A 25,926-nucleotide genomic window follows, 5' to 3' on the forward strand; every position below is an offset into this window, starting at 1 on the left:
TAGGAGAGAGCTCTTGCACAGTGCCAGCAGGAATTGGTAAGTGCCCAGAGAGGGGCTGTGTGAACCAAGAAAATGCCCATATTCTGCCCTGCTTTTATGCTGCTGCTTGCATACAGGGGCGCAGTGCAAGGCAGTAATGCCCCAACGGTGTTTGAAACACCCACAATGACTCACTGATGTCTCAGCTGCCCAAAGGTGCCACTCACTGGTTTACTCACATCACCAGTGCTTCAGGTGCAGAAGGACTGCCTTATGTTTCTAACTTTCTGTTCCTGGTTGAGTTTGGAGCATGGCTGATCCAGGACATATCTGCTGTTACATTGCCTCATCTGCAAAATAGCCAGCTGAGAACAAACCTTCAGGAATCTGCTGCCAACACAAGTATGCCAGGTCCAGGCATGTATGCCATATATAACACACTTCTAGACTGTGCCAGTGATTTTCCAGTAACTAAATAAAACAGGCAGAAATGGCAATTCCCTGATTTTTGCTGACCCTTTTTTTCTCACTCCTCTTGGGAGCATTTGCCTTGTTTTGTCAGGAACTGCCAAGCACCTGCAAAAATGCTGAGAACTACATCTCAAACAAACTCTGTCCTTAGCACAAGAGAAGCACCACCAGGCTGTTGACCAAGGGCCTTCCCTGCAACACATCTGCATTGGCAGAGAGAAAAAAAAACAAGGGGAATCTGTCAAAAAAGAAAATTATTGAACATTTAGATGTGGCTATTTTTTTCAGAGATTAATGAATGTTTTAAAGTTTCAGTTAGTTTGCTGCTTGTCAGATCAAACACAGCAGCCTTGGGCAAAGGGAAAGCAACTGTATTACCTAAAATATGGTTCAAAGTGCTCTAGTAGCTGGTTGTAGCCCCTCTGCACAGACTGGCCCAAGGACAGTGGGAAGAGGATGGCAATGACCATGGTTATAAATGTATAAGTGAAGGTATGGAGGTGGAGAGGGAATGTAAATTGGAGCTGATATTTTTGGTTCCACCTCACCTACAGTTGTGCATCTAATGAGGGAGTCCCAGCCTTCAATGGGTCTTGTATTCCTTCTTGGAGAATCAAACTAAGAAACTGGATTCTTGCTAAGGGTAGCTAGAAGACTACAGACGTGAAAGTGTACCTGCACTGTCCAGCCACAGGATCTGGCCAGGATATGACCCTGTAAAGAAATGCAAGAGGATAACACCAAACTTCCAGATTTTTTAAGTCTGGAGATACCACTCACTACTTCAGAAAATGTAAAAAAAAGGCATGGAGGCCTACTTGAAATTGTTGGGGATGGAGAGAAAAATGGAAAAGACACAGAAAGATGAATGGGATATATGCTGCCAGGCGAGAAAGGGAAGCAGATAAGGAAAATGGATGTCTGCTGTGGGAACTGTGGGGTCAGTGCCATGGCAGAGGAGAGCAAGTCAGAGAGACACAGTAACAAGAGGTGAGGTAAAGTCTCAGCGAGAGAGAGAGAAGGGAAAAAAAACAGTGTTGTCCAGGCAACCAACCTCTCTATTGCACATTACAGAGAGAGGCAATCAGATCAGGGAGGAGAAGGATGTGGTGTCGGATGAAGTGGCTGATTTGGGAGCTCAGTCACTGCAGTGTTGAGGTGGGGACGTGAGGACAGCAGGCTGCTCAGCAGCCTGTCTATGTTGTCCCCATCCTCGGGCTCTGGGCTGGAATCAGGATAGGCAGAGGGGGACAGTCCCAGGAGCACCTGAGTTCACTACCATTCATAAAGGGCCAAGGAGGATTACAATGGTGGTAATGACATGAGAAATTAAGGGTTGACTGGAAGGAGACTGTTGGGAAGGAGACTTGGCCACTGCCATGCTGAGACCAGAATATGAAATGCTAGCACATCGCACAGAGATGGGCACCCCTTCCTTCCTGCACCTCAGGGGGACCACAGGGAGCTGATGGAGCCCAAAGACTATTGCTGCAAATGAGGAAGCACATGGACCTGCTGGTCAGGGTCACAATATCCAGCATACAGGAATGTTGGAGGAGTTACCCATCCTCCATGCTGGATGGTGGAAACAGAGCTGGCATTCAGAAGACTGGGATTGAACATCTAACCCACCATGGGAGAGTTTAGATTTCATATCTAAGGTAGGGGAATGGAGGTAGGAGCAGCTTCACCCACTCCTAAAATGAATCCAGACCCAAGTGTGAATCACCATCAAGCTGGATGGGGGTGACACTGGTCTCAGGGTGAAGCAGATGTTGTAGGACTTCAAGGGCGAGTGCAGAATGCTGGACAGATGGATAAACTGGCTAATGAGGTTCAGCTCACAGTGAAGACAAAAATGGGCAGATCAGAAGGCAGGGCAGTACACTGTCACCCCCAGCCAGAGGTCCAGGATGTGACTGGCCTCCACTTTTGCAATTCAGCTTTGCAAGTGCTTGTGTTTGCAGCTGTACCATGCTGTTGACTGAGGTAAGCAGCAACATGGTGGTAGGGCTGGGCTTGGCTGCAGGGTCTCCTAGAGGGAGCAAAAGAGTCAGTGACAAGGACAAGTCCTGTGGCTGGCACCAAGCCTCCCAGGACAACAGACCCCCTAAGCCTAGCCCAGCCATGTTAGGGCAATACCTTACCAAGGAGACGGATAACTCACAGTAAAGGCTGACATTATTTTATTTACCTCTTATCTAATGTCATTTTATCCATCTTCTAAATGCAAACTTCAAAATACAGTTACCTAAAAAATGAAGTAATCTCCACAGAGAAGAGCTTAGAACTTAAAGTTTAAAGCATAAAACAGCAGGTTAGAATTAAGTTGCACCCAGCAATTAGAGGGAAAAATAAAGACCTTTAACTCTGCTCCACATGAAGCCCTATGCATTCACAGAATCACAGAATGGTTGAGGTTGAAAGGGACCTCTGGAGATCATCTAGTCCAACCCTCCTGCTCAAGCAGGGTCACCTACAACATGCTGCACAGGATCATGTCCAGGCGAGTTTTGAATATGTCCAGCGAAGGAGACTCCACAACCTCTCTGGGCAACCTGTTCCAGTGCTCTGTCACCCCCACAGTAAAGAAATTTTTCCTCATGTTCAGATGGAAATTCCTGTGTTTCAGTTTGTGCTTGTTGCCTCTTGTCCTATCACTGGGCACCACTGAAAATAGTCTGGCCCCATCCTCTTGACACCCTCCCTTAAGATATTTGTATACATTGATAAGATTCCCCCTCAGTCTTCTCTTCTGCAGGCTGAAGAGTCCCAGCTCTTGCAGCCTTTCCCCATAGGAGAGATGCACTAATCCCCTAATCTTCTTTGTAGTCTTACGCTGGACTCTCCACTAGTTCCATGTTTCTCTTGTACTGGGGAGCGCAGAAACGGACACAGTACTCCAGGTGTGGCCTCACCAGGGCTGAGGAGAGTGGGAGGATCACTGCCCTCAACCTGCTGGCAACACGCTTCCTAATGCACCCCTGGATACCGTTGGCCTTCTTGGCCACAAGGGCACAGTGCTGGCTCATGGTTAACTTGGTGTCCACCAGGACCCCCAGGGCCTTCTCTGCAGAGCTGCTTCCCAGCAGGACAACCCCAACCTGTACTCGTTTATGGGGTTATTCCTCCCTAGGTGCAGGACCCTGCACTTGCCTTTGTTGAACATCATGAGGTTTCTCTCTGCCCAGCTCTCCAGCCTGTCCAGGTCTCTCTGAATGACAGCACAGCCCTCTGGTGTATCTCCCACTCCTCCCAGTTTTGTATCATCAGCAAACTTGCTGAGGGTGCACTCTGTCCCTTCATCCAGGTCATTGACAGTAAGTTGAACAAGACTGGACCCAGTACTGACCCCTGGGGGACACTGCTGTCTGCAGGCCTCCAAATAGACCTTGCACCACTGAGCACAACCCTCCGAGCTCTGCCATCCAGCTTGCTCCCAATCCACCTCACTGTCCACTCATCTAGCCTGCGCTTCCTGAGCTTGCTTATGAGGATGTTATGGGAGACAGTGTAGAAAGCCTTCCTGAAGTCATGGTAGACAACAGCCACTGCTCTCCCCTCATCTACCCAGCCAGTTATTCCATCATAGAGGGCTATCAGATTGGTTAAGCATGATTTCCCCTTGGTGAATCCATGCTGACTACTCCTGATCACCTGCTTTTCCTCCACATGCTAAGAGATGACATCCATGATGAACTACTCCATCACCTTTCCAGGGATGGAGGTGCGGCTGACTGGTCTGTAGTTTCCCAGGTCCTCCTTCTTGCCCTTTTTGAGGACTGGAGTGACATGGGCTTTCCTCCAGTCCTCAGGCACCTCTCCTGCTCTCCAAGACCTGTCAAAGATGCTTGAGAGTGGCCTAGCAATAACAACTGCCAGCTCCCTCAGCACTCTTGGGTGCATCCCATTGGGGCCTATGGATTTGTGGGTGTCAAGTTTGCCTAAATGATATCTAACCTGATCTCTAACTCCTTCACTAAAGGAGTCTTCCTTTCTCCAGACTTTCTCTCTTGTCTCCAGGGTCTGGGATTCCTGAGGGCTGGCCATAGCAGTAAAGACTGAAGCAAAGGCAGCAGTCAGTAACTCTGCCTTCTCTGTACCTTCATCACCAGGGCACCCACCCCATTCAGCAGCGGGTCCACATTTTCCCTAGTCTTCCTTTTGCTACTGATGTATTTGAAGAAGCCCTTCTTGTTGTCCTTGACATCCCTTGCCAGATTTGATTCCAAATGGGCCTCGGCCTTCCTCATAACATCCCTGCGTACTCTGACAATGTTCCTATATTTCTCCTCAGTGGTCTGTCTCTTCTTCCACATTATGTATACTTCCTTCTTCTGTTTGAGTTTTGCCAGGAGCTCCTTGCTCATCATGCAGGTCTCCTGCCCCCCTTTGCTTGACTTCTTACTCATAGGGACGCACCAATCTTGAGCTTGAATATTAACCAGCTCTCTTGGACTCCCCTTCCTTCTACGGCCCTAACCCATGGGATTCCTCCAAGTAGGTCCCTAAAGAGGCCAAATCTTGCTCTCCTGAAGTCCAGGGTTGCAATCCTACTTATTGTCCTGCTTCTTCCTCACAAGATCCTGAACTCCACCATCTCATGGTCACTGCAGCCAAGGCTGCCCCCAACCTTCACATCTCCAACCACTCCTTCTTTGTTTGTTAGTACAAACAATACAATTCAAAAACACCAGTAGTGTTTTATTCAGAAAAAAATAAACAGCTTTGCTTTGAGTAAGCTCAGCCTTCACATGAGATGCCATTTGCCAGGATTATGCGAGCCACAGATGTATTTTGCCCCGACAGCTATAGAGAGATGTACATAATCCCTCCCTTTGCATGCTGTTCTCAGAGGCAGTGAGCAACGAGACTCTCAGCACCTCCCAGCTGCCTGCACAGCAATTCCCACTGATCTATCCTTAAGTCTCTACAGTGCTGATTTGATCTTTGGTTCTCCCCTCAATTAGATTGTTTTCCTCTGATTTACTTTCTTTATCAGTCCATCTTATTTAAGCTACATTTAGGAGAGAAGGGCAAGGAGGAGCTTTGCATTTTTTCCTAGGCGACTTTCTAGCCTTGGGCCAGATGGGGCCTCTCTTCTTCCCCTCAACACAGTGAGGAGAGTAAAAGCCTCCTCTGTTCACTTTGGACAGGTTTCCAGCACTTGTAGGATAGTTTATCTGGAAGTAGCATTTCATACTTTTCCATGCTGGAATAGACAGTCCCACTGTAGACTGAGATACAAGCATCTTTGCTGCTGACAGAGAACCATAACATAGAAAATGCTCTATCCATCCCTCTTTTAGACCTGGACAGGAGACATCAGGTGCTCTTCCCACTCTGCCATCCTTGAGCTTACAAGAAGCTCTTGATCTCCAAGTTCCTCCTTCCACAAAATCATAACTGGAAGGGACCTCTGGAGGTCTCTGGTCCAACATCCTGCTCCAAGCAGGGTCAAATTAAATCAGTTCATCCACATCTTCTCCAGTCCAGAGTTGACTGTCTCCAAGGACAGAGATCCCACACCTCACTACGCTCACTATGCACTATATCTCACACCTGGCACTATGCCAAAACCTTTATTAAACAAGTATTGCAGAAGCAGGCAGGGGGTACTGCACCTACTTAGATTGTCTTTTGGTCCCTGCTCACCTGTGGCTCTTTCTGGACAGCTGGTTCTGCATGAAAGGTAGGACTTGAGGTTGCCCAGGGTGAACGCACACAGATAGAGATAGGTACTTTGAAAAAACTGATACTAATAAAAAATTCTTTGAGGTTCTCCCTCCTCCATCCTGTCCTTTCCCTATCCCACAGCTAGGAGGTTCTGCATGTGAGAGGAACTCAGGATCACACAAGATTTAACACCTTTTTATGTCTGTGTGTAACATGCTAGAAGGGGCAGGTGGAAGTGTGAATCTGTAGCTACTACTGATGGAAAACCAGCCTCAGTTGTAAACATGCATTTGACAGGACATCTCAACCTCCTTTTCCTCGCAATCAGGAAAATATAAATGCATTCCTTAGAAATACATAAACACATAATTTAACATCTGCTTTTACATAGGCAGGACTTACAAGGAAAGAAAACCACACTGTAAGCCTGGGGGAAAGCTTATACATTCATACAGTTTTATCTTGATCACTCATTAATTCCTTGTGTCACCTGCACAAGCGTGATGAGAGTCTGCAGTTGCGTTTGGGTTTTTAGACTGTGTCCCTGCTGCAGCACAGGCCTGTAGTGTTTATGGGTATCCTACCTCACCATGTTTAATGCTGTAATGCTTGCTTTCGGGCACTTGCTTAGCAAAGGCTAATTCTAAGAAAATATCAGCCAGTGCCCTTGACTATGAGCAATATTAGGTTTTGCCTGGAAATGTTATGACTTGTAGGGTGGCCCTGTCTTCCACTAGACATGACAATTACTCCTCAGTGTTCCCAACAGCGCAGAACATTTTGTGGGACAGAGGTTACTTCCAGCAGGCTTTGGCCCTGCACGTTGCAGGGCACAGATGGGAGAGGCCTTACCAAAAGCAGCCTCAGCCACATGCAGCCTGATTTGGCCAGAGCAATTGCTGAGGCTGAAGGCAGCTGACAACTTGTGTCGTATTTATCACTGGAATAACTGTTGCCTTTTCGAAAATACAGTTCCCAGGCTGCTCATGACAGTCTGCAGGTATCAGGGACAGTCCTGCCCTGGGCCAGCCCGGAGCAGCGCTGAGCAGAGCTCACTCAAGTTGCTCTCGTCGTTCTCTTCTGGCTCACTGCATGAGTTGGAGGGGTTGCTGTTCGGCAAGCTATGTCCCGAGCCCATCCTCAGAGGTGCCTGTGCCTTTGGGCCGCTCACTGTGGACGTGGACGTGTCCCTGAGGCACAGGCTGCCTGCAGATGCTGGAGTTTGCTGGTAGCTCGGCTGGGCAGAACTTCTGTGACTGAACAACTGCGCTACCAGAGATTTCTGGAGGACTTTCTGCAGGCTTTCACAAGTCCTCTGCTTTGTGCTTAGCTGGGTGTAATGCAAATCCAACTGCAGGAGCACATCTGTCTGGAGAGGAGAGCAGAGAACACAGAGTGAATCAGAGTCCAAGACTTAAAGCAGAACTTTTTCGCTTTTTCTACAACCACTGTCAAGAAATTACAGGCTTGGCTGGCTGTTCTGCAGGCTCACAGCCCCATACTGTGGTGTGCTGGAGCAATGCTACTGCCAGAGTAAATGAGCTCTAATATATGTTCATGATGGTTGTGGGCCTGAGATACAGTTTCTGGATTTCAGGGTTCTTGCGGTGCCTTGTCAGCGCACTGTCACTGAGAGCGTCACCTCCCCAGTATACTGCTGCAGGGGAGCAGGAGTGGAGAGGACTGTGCCCAGGAAAACTGCACCCATGCGAGGAGCACCGTGATGTCCGTCCTGGCCAAAGCACACACGAGAGAGAGGCACGCAAGGGGAGGGATATGAGCCACTTAAATAAAATGCGCATCACATTGTGAAAGCTGGCAGTTTAAAACAGCAGTGTTCTGCAGGGATCCATTCTCAGTCTAGCACTATTTTAGATCTTTACAAAGATGGTGAAGAAATCAGAAAGTAACATATTAGTGGCAGCCAAATTCCTGAACATGAACTCCTACCACAGGGCTGTGCCTAAGACACCTGGCTGTACAAAGCAGGAAGATGGATAATGGAACAGGAGGGAGATTTTCCCTACGTGTCTGGCAGGCATTGCAGGGTCCAGGTCCCAAGTCTGCACTTAAAAAGCAACACTGAATGCCTGGAAAGGGTTCAGAAAAGAGCTCCAGGAACAATCAAGGACTGGAAGAACGACCATACACTGAGGCACTTAAGGTACTGAGCAAACTGAGCTTGTTTCAAGCAGATCTAGACAGCAGCTTGATTGCATTTGGTGCGAGACCATGCAGAGCAGAGGCTTTACTTGTGCAGATAAGCACCTCACAAGATCCACGTAAGACAGGGGTGCAGGGGATCAAACAAGAAACAAGGTACACACTGCTGCTTGGGAGAGATAATCCTTTGGAAGAGACAAGCCATGGGACTAGCAATTCTGCCTTTTCTTCGGTCTTTAAATATAGTCTGAGTGTCTTCTGAAATCCTTCTTGCTCTTGGTTCAAGCAAAGAGGGCTTGGTAGTAATACTCTGAAGGCAGGGGCTAATTCCTCCCACTGTTTGAGTCTCTGGCCAGCCCACGAACCCAGCTCCCCGAGGAGCACGCAAGCCTAGTTAGACATCCTCCTTCACCTGAAACATTCAGGTTACTCTGATCTCTGTCAGGACCAAAGCACCAGCCTGAAAAAGGCATGGGGGAAAAGAACAGCCTCTTTGGCCAGAGAGTGCAGAAGGGCAGGGTGAACCAGCAGAAAGAGGCAGGCTTTTGTGCCTCAGAGATGTCTGGGCTCCTAGAACACCCACCTGGGTGTTACCAGGCAAGACAGAAGGGTCTCAGTCCAGTTTCCGGTCAACTGCTGCATGCAGTCCAGGAATAGCAGAGGGGCACACAAGGCCAGAGCAGGCAGGGATAGAGAGCACCAGTTACACGAGGGTGTGGGAGAACTGCATAGACTCCCACACAGCAGCTTTTTACCTGAGTTTTCTGCAGTCCACTGAGCTGGAACGCACAGTCTTGCTCCTCCTGCTTGAAAACAGAGGCAAGTAGAGACTCCACGTGGTCTGGGTGGCTGCCCTTCAGGATGGTCACATCTTGCCTCTCCTGGGTTGGGAAAACAAGAGGAAACACATCAAGTTTTCAGCATCAGCCCATCAAACATACTGTATCTTGTTTTGGATTTGAGTCCTCTAGGATGGGTGACAACCTGGGACCCATTATCTACCACCCCCCCATATGCGATGGTGGTACTCTGCAAGCTGGCTCTGTTAGCTGCTACAGCTTGCTCCTGCCAGCCTAGCTTGGCCAGAGCAAGGATGTGCTGGTCTGCCTTTGGCCACGGGAGCCGAGTGGCCCAGGCGGGCTCGTTGTGGCCCTGCATAAAGCTGGTGGAGAGCAAGGAGGGGCCAACCCTTGTAAAGCTTTCTCATTGTCGGTGTGAGATGCCGCACTAAGCATGCTGATGCAGGAGGCTATCTGGGACCTCGCAGGGTCACAGAGGTTAGAGAAGCCCTGAGGGCTCCCACAGCACAAGGGGGCTGAAAACAGTGGTTTGTGATGGGGACATTCATGCTAGTCTTTACGCACCTCCCAATTGCTAGGTGCAAGTGGACAAAGCAACTTGTTTCAGGCTGGGATGCAAGGGAGAAGGTCAGGGTTGGAAGCTCAGATGCTTGACCCCAAACGCTGTCTGGGACCTGCAGGTGTCAGGGTCACCCCGACTGCAAGGCTGCTAGAACGGGAGTGAGCACTACCTCATCCCTCTAGAGCTGGTCCAGCGGGTCCATTGGAGGCAGGCTGCAGAAACAGCATTTTCTCTATACGAAGCAAAACCAAATCCTTTCTCTGCACTCAGCAACTTGTTACCAGAAAGATGATGAGAACCCGCAGGGAGTTTTAGGAAAGATCAGGGCAGTCAATGGACTTGGCAGAAAGGGAATCAGCTGTGCCAGCAAGGGGAGGACACAGCTCGTAGGGGGATGTAGCCGCCCTCCTGCCGTGTTCCTTAGGGTGGCCTCATCCTGGTTTCTTTGACAGGTCTGAACTGTGAAATGGGAGGAGACAGACTGCAATGCAGAGCACTTTCTGCCAACGAATACTGCCCTCTCCTGCTCTCTCCTTCCTATGCCAGCCAGCGTCTCTGCAGGCCCTGCTCCAGGCTCGCCTCAGCTCTTTGCATCAGATCATCTGCTCTGATCTCCCATCTGCTCCTCTGATGCAGTCACGGCCCCTCCAAGCCCAGCAGCCTGGGTTAAACTAAACTTGCATTTCAAAACAGAGAGGCTCTCCAAGCACAGGGAAGATCAGCCTGGACACCACTACTAAGGCCGCAGGGCTTCAGCGGGAGGACCGCATTAAGGAACAAGTGGCCGTACTGGGTCCAGCCGGCTCCATCTCACCTGGTGTCGCTGAGAAGGCACTGCAGCATGTGCTTAGGGAAGGACAGGAGAACGCAAGTGTGCCCCTGCCCAGGGTGAGCCCACGCTGCCGGCCTCCCGCAACGGGAAAAGTGGTGACTTCCGGGGCCGGAGGTGGTGTCTGTGCTTTCAGCAGCCTTTGGTGGACTCTTATGAACATGCCCAATTTCGTTTTGAACCTTGCTAGACTTGTCATACCCAGAATGCCCTATTTGCTATGAGGAAAACAATCTGTCCAGTCCATGGTCAGAAGTCATCCGCATGGTCACCCTGTCACTGGTCTCCTCCCTGCCCACATCTGCTCTCTGATGCCATGTCACTCTCCAGAGCCGAGGCCTCTCCTCTGACTTTCTCCTTAGCCTCCCCGTTGCTCTTTCCACATCTTTTGACTTTTGCAGCTCTGCCTTCTCCTGGTGCATCCTCACATCTGTGACTCCTCTAATTGTCTCCTCTCTGGGGATTCACCAGCCTGTAGGAGCTGGGGTTGGACCATATTCCCTTTTTTCTCCTTGCAGGTATGGATGGGGTCTGGATCAGGTAGCTTTTAAGTGCCTGGTTTTGCAGTTGTGTTACCACCCGTGCAGACACCAGGAATCTTGGATGATGAATGTCACAGTTCGGTTTTCAGAAGCAAGGCAGGAGTGCTCGTATCTGTGCTATTACAGTGGACTCTTCTCCCTAACACCTGTTTATTGCGCTACAATTTCAAGCCCATTGCAGCTGGGCCACCCTTTTCTTTTTTCAACCTATCTAAAAAAATACTCAGCATACTACGAACACGACTAGCGTGAATATAAGAATATTCCATCACAACTGAAAACACAGCTTATGAAAAGCCAGGCAGCACTGGGATGTTTGGATGGGGGTGAACCACCCTGCACCCCTGAGCGACTGGGACGGAGCAAGCCCCAAGCGCTGAATGTCCAAATCGGACGCGCTGTTTTTCTCTGCCACAGACCTGGCACCATTCCCAGAGCACCTATCCCTGGAAGGAGCAAACGCTCAGCGCTGTGGTGAAAAGCCCAAAGTCCCTTCAGCATCCATGTAGGGAGGATCTGCCATCTAGCAGATCCCACTCTGACTAGATGATTAACGGATTAAATCACTTTGTGATCAAATGATTTTGGATTCACCAGTCAACCACACAATGCCGCTCTGCTTCTGCACAGGGGGTTGAGCCTGCATCTTGTTCCCGAGCTGAGGGCCCTCACCACTGGGATATGGACCCTAAGGAAGGTAGAAAGGGCCAAAGGTGTTGTGTGGCCCAGATCCTGCTACAAGGCAGATCCAGTGACATACGTCATGCCCGACAGATGCATTTCCAGCTGCTCTTGGAGATCTACACAGATGGTAACTCTGTGACACCTTTAGGCAAAACCTCTCCCGGACCACACTCTTTACCATGAAAATGTCACGGCCAGCCTGGATCTTCCTTGGTGCTATTTAAACCATTATTTTTTCCATCATCACAACAACCTTTTATGTGTTTGAGGGTCCCCCCTCTGCCAATCTTTGCTTCTCTTGCCTAAATGACAGTTCTTCCAATCTTTCCTTTTATTACTGGGGATGTATTTTAGTTGGTACACATTTCTCATGAAACATGGGTCCAAAACTGGACCCAGTGCTCCAGCCTCAGCAACAGCGAAGCGAGTCAGAAAGGATCTCATCCAAGCCTTGGAGCTCTTGTTTACATCCTCAGCACAGTTTTCTGCCCTGCTCCCATTTCTCCAACCAGCGTGGACCCCAGACAGAACTGTTACCTGAGTTGTTCCCCATCCTGTGTGTACACTACTGCTTATCCCTGCCCACAGGTAGCACCTTGCATCTGTCTGTGCTGAATAACAGTCTTGCTTGCAGACTGTATCTCCAGGTTATTAAAGTTTTTCTGAAACTTAATCCTGTCTTTTAGCATTATGTGCTGCCAAGTGTTACAGCATGCTTCTGCACATTTAATAAAAGCATGCTATAGAACATTACTGAGGTCATCAATGAAAATATAAAACACTACCACAGCCCTGGTCTTTCAGAAAAAAACCAACATATTTTTATAATAATATTTGCATCTTCTGAACTATCCCACCAAGGCACTGTCATACTCATTCAGTCATAGCCTTGCTTGAGTATGAAGGCTTTGAGGTCTTCCTGGTCATTTTTCATTCTTCCACTAGTATTCAGATGTCTGGGATGCTTACTAGACTAGCTCATCAGCCTCTTTCCACTTTACTGTAAATATCCTCATTCCCTTGTTTTAGGCCTCTGCCCATGGCACCACTGCTTCTACATGTTGCAGGGTTTTGACATTTGTCCACCCTGATCCTAGTTTGAAGCCTTCCCCAGTAATCTTGCAAGCCATTTTGCAAATATACTCTTTCCTCTTCCCACCACTTCCTGAAGACCTCACTGTGCAGAGAGGCATCTCTTCCTGCCCAACCCAGATCCTTTCTGCCTTGCACTCCCATTCCCATGATCTTGTAGCCCCCTTCCATAGATGGCTCCGTGGGGCTGCATTAGGGCCTCCCATGGGTTTAGCATGGGATCCTGGTTGGTTGGCAGAAAAAGCTTTGGCACCCCTTAGGTGTCATCTTGGATTTGGGCTGGTGGGGACAGCACCTCTTGGGATGTTTCCTCTACTCAGCAGCAGGTCCCTCCATCTCCTGTCACCCGCAGGAAAGAGTCAATTATTGTCAATAATTTGGGGTTAATTGGAAAAAAAAGAATCACCAAGTCCTTATTCCAATCCCTAATCCTGAGGGATCAATTAAAGCCCTGAAACGTGAGATTCAGTACCCCTTGGCTGACAGCAGCTTGCTATTCGCACAAGTATCTGCACTCTGCTAAATTCCCAGCCTCAATAGTCTCCTGTTCCAATGACAACCACAATCTAATTACAGTGGATACAGGCAAGTATTTCCTTCTGTTAGTTTCCTTCATCATTTCTCGCTGTGTAGGAGTCAGGAAATGGAGAAAAGGATTTTCTAAATTAATTTTTCTATCATCTCATTCATAATTATTTATACATGTTTCTATGGTAAAATCCCTACAGTGGGGATTTTGGTATTTTTTAATGAAGATGATGTTCAGGAATTGGCAAGACCAGAGTTTTGGCTTGCCCAGAGTTTCAGATATTCTGAACGAACTGGGGAAAAGGTGAGTGGAGATGCCATTAGGTCAAACAGCTCCAGATCAAGTGACTTAGCTTGGAAATAAGGGGATCCAGGACAAAAGTTAAAAGAAAAAGAAAGAAAAAAGAAAAAATAGGCGTTTAAGCAGCACATAGCAAAAAATGGAACTGTCTAACTCTCAGCATCATTCTTTTCTGCATATTTCCTAAAATAGTCTCTCTCTCTGAAGACAGTCCTTGTCAAGCAAAAATGCAAGCCAGGCAAGGCACGAGATGGGAGAGAACGCTACCACTGATAATGAAAGAAAATGGATCTGTGCTACACAAGGCCACTGTAATTATCTCTGGCAACCCTACAGCGAGCCCAGACTACCTGCTCAAGTCACTTTGATAGGCAAAATAAAAAATGGAAAAACTGTTACTTCCCTGACCAAATGAATCTGTGGGTTAATTCCTCAGGAGCTAAAACTTGCACCTTGCATCATGCCTATGTTTGCCTGGCTTCAGCTTCCAGCTCTGGGGTCTTAGCAATGCGAGGGCAGCTCAGACAGTCGTCCAGGCTCCCCTCGGCATCCCTGAGGAGGGTTGGCACAGTGAGGACGCAGCCCACTCGCCCAGATCCCAAAGGGAGTCAGGTGCCCTCCTGCAGACATCCTTGCATCTCTGTGTTGGTGGGCAAGGCCGCTTGGTCCCAAGCACCAGTGTGAGTGGCCTCACTGCAGCTGTCTAACGGGGGCAGATGAACTGCACGCCAGCGCCGAGATCTGCTGCCATGTCAGCAACCACCATTGGAGGTCACTGTGTGCTAGCTCTGCCATGGAGCAGGACAGGAACAGGGGATCAGAAAGGGACCCCAGTGCAGCCAGAGCCCTAGGGTCTCCTCAGCCTCTCTTGCACCAGCTCTGGAAGCAGGAGCAAGTAGATGGACCCCCTTTTCCCCACAAGCACTAATGTGGGGTGGATGCACACAAACACGGACTACACAAACAATTTTCACGCACGGTTAGGGAGCTCACAAGGGGAAATGATGCTCTGGCGTGGTACTGAGTAACGGACAGGATCAGGCTTCAAACCTCCCACTGGACGCACCGCTCTGCATCAGTGACTACAAGATACTTAGGGTCAGCATCCCTCCAGGAGCAACAAGGGCCGAAAAATCCACCACAGTCGTGCTACACTTCAGCAAGGGAGCTACAGAAAACGAGGAAGATTGTTAACAAAAAGGAGCAGCAAAGAGAATTAAATTCTTAGAGGTGGCATGCAGACCACTGGAAAAGACCACGCTGAGAGCATGGTGCCTTCCAGTTAGAAGTGTGAGAAAGGGTACAAGGAAGCTGGTACGGCTGAAGAGTGAACAAGCACATTAGGATATACTGTTATGTTAAGATACATCAGCACAGCATATTAAGAAAGCATCATTCAAAGAGCCAGAACTGTTTCCAAACAAAGAACATAGAAAGGATCAACTCCAGCAGATTAAATGCACAGATTTAATCAGGCAGACTAAAAAAGATCAGTCTGGGGAGTAAGTAGCTAAAGGCATCAAAACTAGCGTTAAATCCTTTTTCCAATGCATTAGGAGCAAGGAAGGTGGCAGGCAGTCTGTGGGACACTGACGCATGCAAGGAGCACTCAACGAGCACAAGGCCTTTGCAGAGAGGCCAAATGGATTATTTGAGTCAATGTTATTAGAGAAGGGGATCCTCGCACTGAACCAGGGACTATAATAGCAAGTTACGTGAAAATGTAACTCTCAGTGCTCAGCAGAAATTGCAACTTCTGTTAAGAATTGTTAGGAAATGGACAGAGTAAATCTGAGAGCGCCATTACACCTCTGTGTAAATCCCTGGCTACACACACTTGAGGGCTGTTCTGGTCCCCCCCCATCCCAAGGGTAGAAGAGACCTGCTGCACTGCCAGCTCAGGAGACTGAGACAAAGACTGAACACAAGCGCTCATAGAGCCTGCAGTTGTTGAAGGAAGAGCTCAGATTAATGGGCATGTCTTTCTTCATGCCATCAACCCCTGCAGGCACTCTGTCTGAAGGGGGGAGGAAAGAGGAGCCCAGACCTGGTGCTGGGCTGGAGAGAGCAGGAGCACAGTGATCTGTAGCGCAGGTAGAGCAGGCACGTGAGTGTGCACCAGGACTGTCACATGATGGGAAAAGTCACTTCCCTTTTCTTTTCTTCCAGACACTGTACAGGGTTGGTGCCACAGCTCCGTCTGGGATCCTCTCACTGAGCAAGGAGCAACCAGGCCCAGCAGAGCTCTTGCTTTTGAAGAGGAGAGCTAGGCTAGACACCCCAGCAATGAGCCTAGCAAGCAATAAATAAGTGTATGATCCCCTCTTTTAGCTCAGGGCCTGCCTTTGCGCATGGGTTCAGCCCTTTCCAGACCTCAGGATTCTTCTGACCACGTAACTCATGCCACATCTCCCACTCTGCACCCACTCTCCTCTCCTTCCCCTCTGCTCCAAACTCACCCTGAAGCATGCACCCCACCTCCCTGCTGGGCTCACCATAAACCCTCTCCTGTGCAAGCCCTGGGGAAAGGAGCCAAGAAGTAACTGGAAATGGGACCAGCTCCTCCCTGCAGAGGACTCACAGTTGGACGGCAAAGCAGGAGGCGGACGTCAGTGATGTGGGACGGTTGTGCCTGCAGCTTGGCGCACACATAAATCACATTGGAGAAAACCTGGCGGAAGCGGAGCTCCACCCGTGCCCCGCACGGGAACATCACTATTTCACTAAGCAGCTCTGGAAGAGAAAGTCGACTGGGATGAGCACTAAGCACAGCATTGAGCTCCTCAAGGTCTCTCACCATCAGCCCCAGCTGCTCCCTGTAGGCCAATGTCACGCGACCTCTTCCCAAACAGCTGTGAGAGCTCTCCTGCTTGCCAGCACTTAGGGAGGCTGCGTGTGTGCAGCAGCCCACCTGCTGTGGCACCTGGCCTCCATCTCGAAGCAAAGTGCTCCTCTGCTGTGCTCCCGTTACTCCTGTGCTGCTGTCCTGTCTCCTTGCTGTGCCGTGACCCCCAACCAGAGGCAGAAGCAAGGAGGAGAACGGGGTTTTTCCCTACACACTGCCCAGTGCTCACCCAGCAGCTGGCACTGAGAGGCAGTCTCACACTTGCTGCCTTCTCACCTTTCCCCCTGCCCAGCCTGGATACTCCCTCCTCATCCTCAGCACTCAGGGGCACAGAGGCTCCCTGGTCCTCTCAGCCCCGCTGTGCTGTTTTGGCAAGTCTCTCTTGAATTTGCCCCTCAGCGCTCCTCCTTCCTTGCTTGTTAGCTCTCCCCACTACTTGCATGCTTACCATGACCGCGTCCCCAGCGCAGCGCGGCTGCTCCCGAGGGGCAGATAGGGTCTGTCAGGGCCCGGGCTTCTTTCAGTGTATGCTTGATCTCCATCACCTGCTTCCCAGTGACCAAAGGATCCCGGCCAATATCTGAGAGAGAAATTTTAGAGGCACTAAGGGCACTGCAGCACCCAGAGGCATCCAGGTCCCTAATTTTCTCATCTTGAATTTCAGACCTTACACGAACATCTTGGTGGTGTTGCTGCCAGGCTACTAAAAGCTCTTAGAAGGCATGTCCTGCTGTGCCTGTACTGTATTTCTGGCATGGCTGGACTCTCCTTGGTTGTGCTGGATGAGCTAGATTCACCTACGCTGCAGAGTGTCTTAAGGAATGGATAACCAGTAATTTAGATGAAGGCCTTGCTCTGCTTTAACAATCTTACTGCATCTGCTCTGTGACTCCTGATCTCCCTCTTTGACTGGCAGGCCTCCCTGCTTTCCAGATCACAAACATGTGCATTTTCTACTTTTAAGGAGAGGGGAGTGTGGGTGCTGATCTTCATTCTCACCCCTGCTGGGATGGCTGGGCTGCAGAGATGTTGAGCACTCATCACTCACTCTCTGCTGATATCTCCTCTTACCACTGCTACTGAAATAAGTGGTTTCCAGCTTAAAAGCACTCCCTTACCTTCTAACACATCCTCCAGCATATGTGTAACTTTTTTCTCCTGCAGAATATGTTTCTTCAGATATTTCATGAAGATCCCGGAGCTGAATTCCCCATCCTGCAACTCATAGGCTTCTGCATCTTCACTTCTGCAAAAATAATGACTTGTCCTCACTTTTCTGCGACTGGCATGAAGCCCTGGGGTACTTGGGGCTTGCTGACGTCCAGTCTATGTTGGCTGAGTCTAGCTTTGGTTAACTCCTCATGCAACTGCACAAGTGAGGGTGGGAAGGGCTTGTGCAAGCAGGAGGGAACAGATGGAAGAGCAGAGCACAGCCTCTTTTGCCAGCCCTGGTGGGTGACAGCAGCTGAAGAGCCTGTGGAACTTCCGTTAGAGCAGTAAGCAGTGCTCTTGCCCATCGTGGGAGGCTTCAGGTAACCTGCTCGTGGCACATGTGCTTTGGGAATCAGCCTCAGGCCTAGAAGGACAGATGACAGGAGCTGATGCCACCTTCCCACGTAACTTAGGACTGAAGAGCTGTGTGCCTAGCTTTACAGTCCCATAGCTGAGGAGAGGCAGACATTGTGTGGTGGGGAAAGACTCCATTCACAACGCCTTGGAAAGGGGGTCAGACTGAATGGTGGGTCAGCTCCAGTCACTGGCAATGCAGGGAAGGAGGAAAGAAGCACCTGAAGAGCAAACGCTAGAGGTGAAGGGTGAGAGCCAGAAGAAATATAAGAAAGACCCTCTCAAGCCTCCAAAGCCGCCAAGGATGAAAGGATGTTAGAAGACAGGGCTATGCCAGCCCCTGCCACCATGGGCAGGTGCCCGCTTTGGGGTGTGCTGGGGTCGTGTCATGGCGTGGGCATGACAAAGTATACTTACGTGGCATAGCCATAAACAGTATTGCCCCAGGGCTCCAGCGGCTGCACCTGGGACAGGGCACACTCTGGGTTGTACCTGGAAGAGGAGATGAAGGTACAAGTTAGTGTCGAGGCCATCAATGAGTGTGTGCATGGCCCTGTGCCTGGAGGGGACAGGGCCAGAGTGCTCCACAAAACCTGTCTCCTATGGGTAGCAATGGGATCACCCCACGCATCAAGTATAACCACTCCTGTTATTCAGGAAGCAACAGAGACTACAGCTAGGAGTCCTAAGAACCCCTAAACCACAGGGCAATGAGTAGATAGGGCCAGCTCTGGCCTATCTGTGCTGCTGAACTGCTCCCTGTCCCACAAGCAGGCCTAGAGCTGCGGGTGCAACCATGTCTCTGTCTTCCCAGGGTTAGTTTTTCCACAGATTCAGACAGAGCATGTATGGGTTCACCTATTTCCAAGAGCAGTTAGATCTGCCTGGGATGACTGGTTTCCACTGAAAAAGCTGTCATGCTGGCACTCAATGGCAAGCCTTTCTAAGGAGCTCATCTGACTGGAGTTAGACTGGACAGCAAAGAGACTGGTTGCTTCTGGGGTATGAGGTTTACACCAGTGATTTGGAGCTGTTCCCAATCACACAGGGACAAGAGCCGAGAACAGAGGCGGTGTTATTCAGTCCCAGGGTAGTTTGCTGGGGTTGAAGCTGGCAAGCTGAGGAGAACAGAAGGGGCTGCTATATGGCCAGCAGCCAGCAAGTTACCTACTGCTGGTGGTAAAGTCTAGGGAAGCTGTTGAATGGTGAATATTCATCTGGCTTGTATAAATTTTCTAAAGAAGCTCAGAAGAGAAATGTTGGAAAAGAGATGATTCTAAATATGAACATCGAATGGGGAGATTTATCTGCCCCCAGCTTCTCCTAAACAAATGGAGATAGCTAGGATTCCAGGCCTGAGGAGACACAAGATATCAGATCCCAAAATAAGCTGAGATCCCTGCTGTCCCCACGGTGGGTGCTTCTCACCCAAGGCTGCACAGACACAAGTTGGTGCCTGCCTTTCGCGACTGCGCCAACAGGGACACATTGCTACAGCTGCATGTTTTCAGCAGTGGCATTTCCAGACCACGACCGAACACAGTGAGAGGCCTGACAACTGCTCACTCCTGCATGAGCCCCCATTAAAGTCTCATTTATATAGCACATCTCATGCAACTCGGTTGTAGTGAAAGCAATTCTGATCTGCATTCCAGATAGGAGATGGTGTCTTCCTTCTGTCCTAAGCAGCAGGTGCTAGAAACCCTCCTAAATCGGTGCCTGGGGAGGAAGTGTGCTGAAATTCCTGGAAGAGGCAATTGCATCCACCCAAAATTAGCACTGGTCTACACATAAACGTACTAGGTTACACACAGACTACACGTTCCTGGTTCCTCCTGCACTGACACTGAACATCTGCTACCATTTGGCCAAAGGGGATGTATTTCTTATTGACTTGACATTTCTGATGGCAGCACATGGTGTGACGAGATACTCCAAGTTAGACACACATGCAGCTCCCCCTGGTTCGAGCGGGGCTGAGCAAACAATCAGAAGACTGCAACTATCTGCAATTCCCGACATTAGTCTCATCAAAAGCGTGCTGGGAAAAAGAGCGCTGTTTTAAGGAGTGGTGTAAACAGGCACAACTATGAAATGCAGATGCTTTGCTGAGCTGAAACACTGGCTTATGTTTCTCACGAAAAATAAACCCAGGAGAGAGCCTTCTGCAGCAATCCAGCGTGAGCCCACAGGGATAACACCTACTGCATGGAAGTGCTGCGTTTGCTGTGAGAAAGTGTAGAAAAGAAGTGTCAGATTGGCGGGGGGGGGAGGCAAGGAAGAGAAAAACAGCCACATCGCCTCATCTAAATGTCAGAGCAGACCTCACATTGCATCCTTCTCCCAAAGTGCCTTAAGAACTCACTGAGCACAGAAACTACTGACGATGCCAAGAAAGCAAACACCAACCCAAAAGCTATTTCATAGATTGTTGTCATTCGTGTCAGAAATCCCAGTGCAGCCTTCGCACAGCAAAGCTACACGCTGCCATGCTATATTTAGGCAGTGCGTTTGACATCTGGATGAATTCCTGGCTTAACCTCTGCCCCCAGATCTGGCATGGGCTGTGGTGATGATTCAGCAGCTCCGCTCAGCAAAGCTTATCGCAGAATTACAGAAACACAGAACGGCTGAGGTTGGAAGGGACGTCTGGAGATCATCTAGGCCAACCCCCCTGCTCAGCCAGGGTTACCCAGAGCACGCTGCCCAGGACTCATTCTAGACAGCTTTTGAATATCTGCAAGGATGGAGATGCCACAACCTCTCTGGGCAAGCCGTTCCAGTGCTCCAGTCACTCACAGTAAAAAAGCTTTTTGTCACGTTCAGGTGAAACTTCCTGTGTTTCACTTTGTGCCCATTGCCTCTTGTCCTATCACTGGGCACCACTGAGAAGAGTCTGGCCCCACCCTCTTTACACCTTCCCTTCTGATATTTATATGCATTGATAAGATCCCCCCTCAGCCTCCTCTTCTCCAGGCTGAACAGGCCCAGCTCTCCCAGCCTTTCCTCATAGAGAGATGCTCCAGGCCCTTAATCATCTTAGTGGCCCTTTGCTGGGCTCATCCCAGTAGCTCCATGTCTCTCTTATACTGAGGAGCCCAGAACTGGACACAGTGCTCCAAGCGTGGCCTCACCAGGGCTGAGTAGAGGAGAAGGATCATCTCCCTTGACCTGCTGGCAACGCTCTTCCTAATGCAACCCAGGTACCATTGGCCCTCTCTGCCATGGTATCCAGGATTAGCTGCTCCATCATCTTTCCAGGGATTGAGGTGAGGCTGACTGGCCTGTAGTTTCCCAGGTCCTCCTTCTTGCTCTTTTTGAAGATTGGAGTGACATTTGCTTTCTTCCAGTCCTCAGGCACCTCTCCTGATTGCCATGACCTTTCAAAGGTGACTGAGAGTGGCCTTGCAATGACATCAGCAAGCTCCCTCAACACTTGTGGGTGCATCCCATCAGGCCTCATAGACTTGTGTATATCCAGTTTGCTTAAGTGATTCCTAAAATCTGAACCTGCTCCACAAAGAGAAAGTTTTCCTTTCTCCAGATTTTCTCCCTGGTTTCCAGGGCCTAGGATTCCTGAGAGCTGGTCTGACCAGTAAAGACTGAGGCAAAGGCGGCATTCACTACCTCTGCCTTTTGTGTCCTTTGTCACCAGGGCCCCTGCCCCATTCAGCAGTGGGCCCGCATTTCCCCTATTCTTTCTTTTGTTACCAATATATTTACAGAAGCTCTTCTTGTTGTCCCTGACATCCCTTGCCAGATTAAATTCCATATTGGCCTTTGCCTTCCCAGCCTCATCCCTGCATACTCAGTGTCCCTATATTCCTCCCAGGTTACCTGTCCCTGCTTCCACCTTCTGTACACTCCCTTCTTCTGTTTGAGTTTTGCCACTAGCTCCTCATTCATCCATGCAGATCTCCTGCCCCCTTTGCTCAGCTTCTTGCTCATTGAGATGGACTGCTCTTGTGCTTAGAGGAGGCGATCCTTGAATATTAACCAGCCTTCTTAGATCCCTCTTCCTTTTAGGGCCCTATCCCATGGGATTCTTCCAAGCAGGAAGTCTGCTTCATCTGCAGACCAGGAGGACGCTACTATATCCCTATCAGTGTATCCTCTAGAGCCATGTGCTCCTGCTCATCTGCAAGCAGTCCCCTGCCTGGCGTCACGCCGGGGAGAGCAGCAAGGTGCTGCCGCATGTGCTGGGATGGCAGAGAGGTACTCAGTGGTGCGGAGACGTAACAGGCTCTGCTCCCTCTGCAAGGCGTGCAGTGTGCTGAGGGCAGAGGGGAGCAAGGCGGAGGACAGGGAAACTGGAGATGCTTCACTATGAGGCATTTAGGGAAAGCACCAGGGACAGAAACTTCCAGCAATGTTGGCAACTTAGAGCTGTGAAAAGCAGGATAAGTGCCAGCTTGTAAACCTACTCAAAACAACTATTCCAAGCTCTGTTACCACATGTAAAAGGTGCCAAAGATGTAACATCTTTCCAGGGGCTGGTGGTTCTTTCAGGGCAGAAGACTAAGATGCCTGCAGTCTCAAAATCTCCATCATCCAGCAGCTTTCCAGTTCTCAGTCCAGGACCACAGGAAGAAAAGGGAGACTTTACTGCCTTTTGCCCTCCGGGTCTTTACTGTCCTGTAAGTCTGCCACAGGAGCCCCAGATAAATGAAATGATGACAGCTTTTACTGGATAAGTCTAACTAACTCTATTGAAAATGGGCAAACAGTAATTTTCTACAGCCCGAAAATTAGCTGAGGGAAGATGGGTTTTCCACAGAGAGAGGGAAAAAGCTGATCTCCAGCCTCAGCATCAGCCTCAGTCCCACTTCAAGGCATGAAGTCTTTGGAAGTCTTAAAGGAAATGGCCAGGAAAACCAAGTAGCACAGTTTAAAATAAAATATTTTCCCCATCATGTTCCCAAATGTTTGCTATGTTGCACTCTTTTCACTGAGACATTAACAAAAACACAGCCAAGAGAAGAGATGAGCTAAACAGTCCAGCCTAAGCATGCAGCGCAACACGTACAGTGAAAGCGTGAGGTCAGTGAGCAAGTAAACACAGCGGGCCAGCTGGCACGTCAACCAGACATGTCCCGCAGAGCAGCAGGAAAGGGCCAAACTTGCATGGTGGACCTCGGTGGCCTTCCTGCACTAGTAGGGCCAAACAACGTGAAGAAGGGAAACGGCAGAGGGATGTTATAGCCTGCCAGGCTGGATGGTTCAGTGCAGGGGGAAATCATTTGGAGATGAAGCACAGAATGGGGCCACTGTGATGGGGCTGAAATGTAAAAAGACAAATCTGTACTGTCTTTGTGCTTAGTGGCAGCAAACGCTTCATGCTAGGGCAGAGCTGGCCTTGCACAGGCTTGAGAAAAGCATCAGGACTTGCTCTAATAGCCTCAAGTCAGCCAGGCTTCCTCATCATGGAAAATCATCACGGAAAAATCAAGGAAAGGTCTCCAACCCCTTCTCTCCATGGGACCTCAGGCAGGATCTGACAGTTACAAGGCTGAATCTAATGTGTGACTGACAAGGCTGCCCAAGAGAACCTGCAAGACCCAACAGTCTTGGATGTCTTTATGACATAGTCTAATAATCTGTGACAAAGGCCTCAGCTCAACAGAGAGACAGAGCATGTGCCCCTGGCAATCCACAGCAACATCTCTGAGCAGTGACATTGCTGAACGGGGGCTGAGGCTGGCAGCAGCTTTCCTGAGCCCTCTAAATGCCATGTTCTGCCCAATCTGGGAGAGGAAAGGTGAAAAGCGCCCTACCATTTCCTGCAGGTGTCCAGAAGGATGAGATTCAGGGCCGTCTGCCGCTGCTGCATCTTCTGGAGGATCCTCTGCACACTGATGCAGTTCTCGGGGGCATAGGGCTGTGGGGCATCAATGGGGACCATGTAGTTCCTCCCTGAATGTTCGTATCCGTGCCCGGCGTAGTAAAATATAGCTGGGAATGTGACAAGGAGAGGATAAGTCACCATGCAAACCTGCAGGCCCGTCACTAACTCCCCACAACAATGTCTCATATTCCACCCTGAAGAGATACTGGCACAGGATAGACCTGGACCAGTAGCACCTTTAGGCAGGAAACTGGAACTGAATTGACCTCACAATTTTGACTTTCTTTAAAATCTGCTCCTTTGAGCCCTGAGAGACTCTCATGTACTTGGTTTTCCACCACTGTTCTTCAGGAGATCCCAGTGTCCCTGGGTTTGGATATTTGCTAAACAGTAACAACCTGCACTGCGACATCCAGGCTCAGTATCTGAAAGGCTGAGTTCCATTTTTTACAAAGTTTTGGTTAAAAAAGGTTTTTCCTCTTAGTAAGACGACGACAACGGACAAAGAAGTATTTTACTCCGATCAAAAATATATTAACAACCTTTTAAATGCAAAGCTCCACAGCTTTCTAGTTTTGGAGCAGAGACTGGCAATGCATTAAGTGATGGAAAACACCCTTCAGCTTTCAAAAGCCTACCTGTGTTTATATATTTATTAACCAGTGAAAAACAAGACAGAGACCTGAACACACGTACCACATGTTTCAATGATCTCAAACCAGCTCCCAGGCCTTTAAGGTGGGAGAGGAGTCAGACTCTTAGAAGTGTTGGTGGGAAGGGACCTCTGGAGTCCAACATCTAACAAAGATTTTGGTTTGGAGGTTTAATCTTAAGCACGTAAACCAAAATAATAGTTTCCGTCTTCATGAGAGAAGGCAATATGGGAACCTCCAGCTTGGATAGCCCAGCACAGAGGGGGCCAAAGATGGTGCTGCTCTCTGACTCTTATCTAGCTCCCCAGATATGCCTTTGCAGAAGGGCTTTCCTTACATGTGGGGATCCTCATGTGAGCTGTAGCCTTCCGAAAGGAAGCTGCACGGTGGCTTGCTAGCCCTTCTCAGCACTGATACAACTGTTTGCGGGACTTTGTTGAAAGACAGCTCGGGGAACTGAAAAGGGTTGAAAATAGCTCTACAAGATGACGCAAACAGTTGCATTGCCGCAATTATGGGACAGTGGAGAACTAGAGTTCAAAATGGGAACAAGCAGCTAAGAGGCAAAAGCAGGGGAACTTCTTAAGTCAGACTTGCTGCCAAAGCCTTTGCTTCATTGAATAACTGCCTATCTTCCCCACACTGCTCCTGCCTCTGTAGTTTGCGGGACCCTCTTTTGATCTCTGATGCTGGAAGGGATGCAGTGAATGGAACAGGAGCTGAAGGACTGAAAGCATGATCTCATAGCAAAGACAATCTAAAATCATCCTTGGTTTCTATTCTCAGAGGATTAAAGTTACTCAAACAGCTGTTTTCACAGGTGCTGAAAGGTTTGGGTTCCTCTTCTTGTGGAATCCCAGCCAGAAACAGTGGGCTTTGACTTGCAGAAGTTCTAAACTTTCATAACTTGCAAATTGAAGCCACAAAACCGTGCTTTGAGACTATAGAAGAGAATCAAATGGGAAGCATTCTGAAAAAATCAGATGCAGGCATTTCGGATTTGGCCTCTAAAGTAGTAAAGCACTTCTGGCTCTCATCTCTCTAGCTCTGTTTTCTGTACATAAAATGAAGATGATGAGATCCTTTACCAGACCAAGGCACTGTTAAGACAGCATCACTGACAGTTGGAAAGAAGTAAAACATTACAGAAAAGCCCAAAAAGAATGATTAAATCACTAGTCATTGCAGGCTTTCCATGATGAAAGTGAATCACATGCGGGGATCGTGTCTAAGGAGAGTAAAATAACATATAAAAGAAGTAAATATTAAATAATAAAATAACACAGCGAGTATCAAATGTCACCTGCCTTGAGCATGGCATGGTCCTTGCCTACAAGAATACAATGCAAATGCGTCAATAGAGACAGCATCAAAACACACGGACACAGAA

General features: G+C 49.1%; 1 protein-coding gene across 9 annotated transcripts in view; it reads right to left on the reverse strand.

Moving 5' to 3' along the window:
* Window positions 1–5,133: 5,133 nt before the first annotated feature.
* Window positions 5,134–25,926, reverse strand: part of LOC112992799 (mucosa-associated lymphoid tissue lymphoma translocation protein 1-like) — a 32,675-nt gene continuing 11,882 nt past the window's right edge. For 6 of the 9 annotated variants that reach the window (XM_064517695.1, XM_064517694.1, XM_064517698.1 and 3 more), the window contains 7 exons: window positions 23,813–23,990; window positions 18,456–18,530; window positions 17,591–17,718; window positions 16,921–17,052; window positions 16,209–16,360; window positions 9,045–9,170; window positions 5,134–7,495 (listed from right to left, as the gene is read on the reverse strand). In XM_064517695.1, the coding sequence (XP_064373765.1) occupies window positions 7,130–7,495; window positions 9,045–9,170; window positions 16,209–16,360; window positions 16,921–17,052; window positions 17,591–17,718; window positions 18,456–18,530; window positions 23,813–23,990 (1,157 nt within the window). In that variant the 3' untranslated portion in view covers window positions 5,134–7,129. Of the gene's footprint in view, window positions 7,496–9,044; window positions 9,171–16,122; window positions 16,361–16,920; window positions 17,053–17,590; window positions 17,719–18,455; window positions 18,531–23,812; window positions 23,991–25,926 lie in introns of all 9 variants that reach the window. The other 3 variants (XM_064517699.1, XR_010390835.1, XR_010390836.1) reach the window with 3 other exon arrangements.

The sequence above is a fragment of the Dromaius novaehollandiae genome, chromosome 10 (assembly GCF_036370855.1).
Source record: "Dromaius novaehollandiae isolate bDroNov1 chromosome 10, bDroNov1.hap1, whole genome shotgun sequence".
NCBI classification, from domain to species: Eukaryota; Metazoa; Chordata; class Aves; order Casuariiformes; family Dromaiidae; genus Dromaius; species Dromaius novaehollandiae.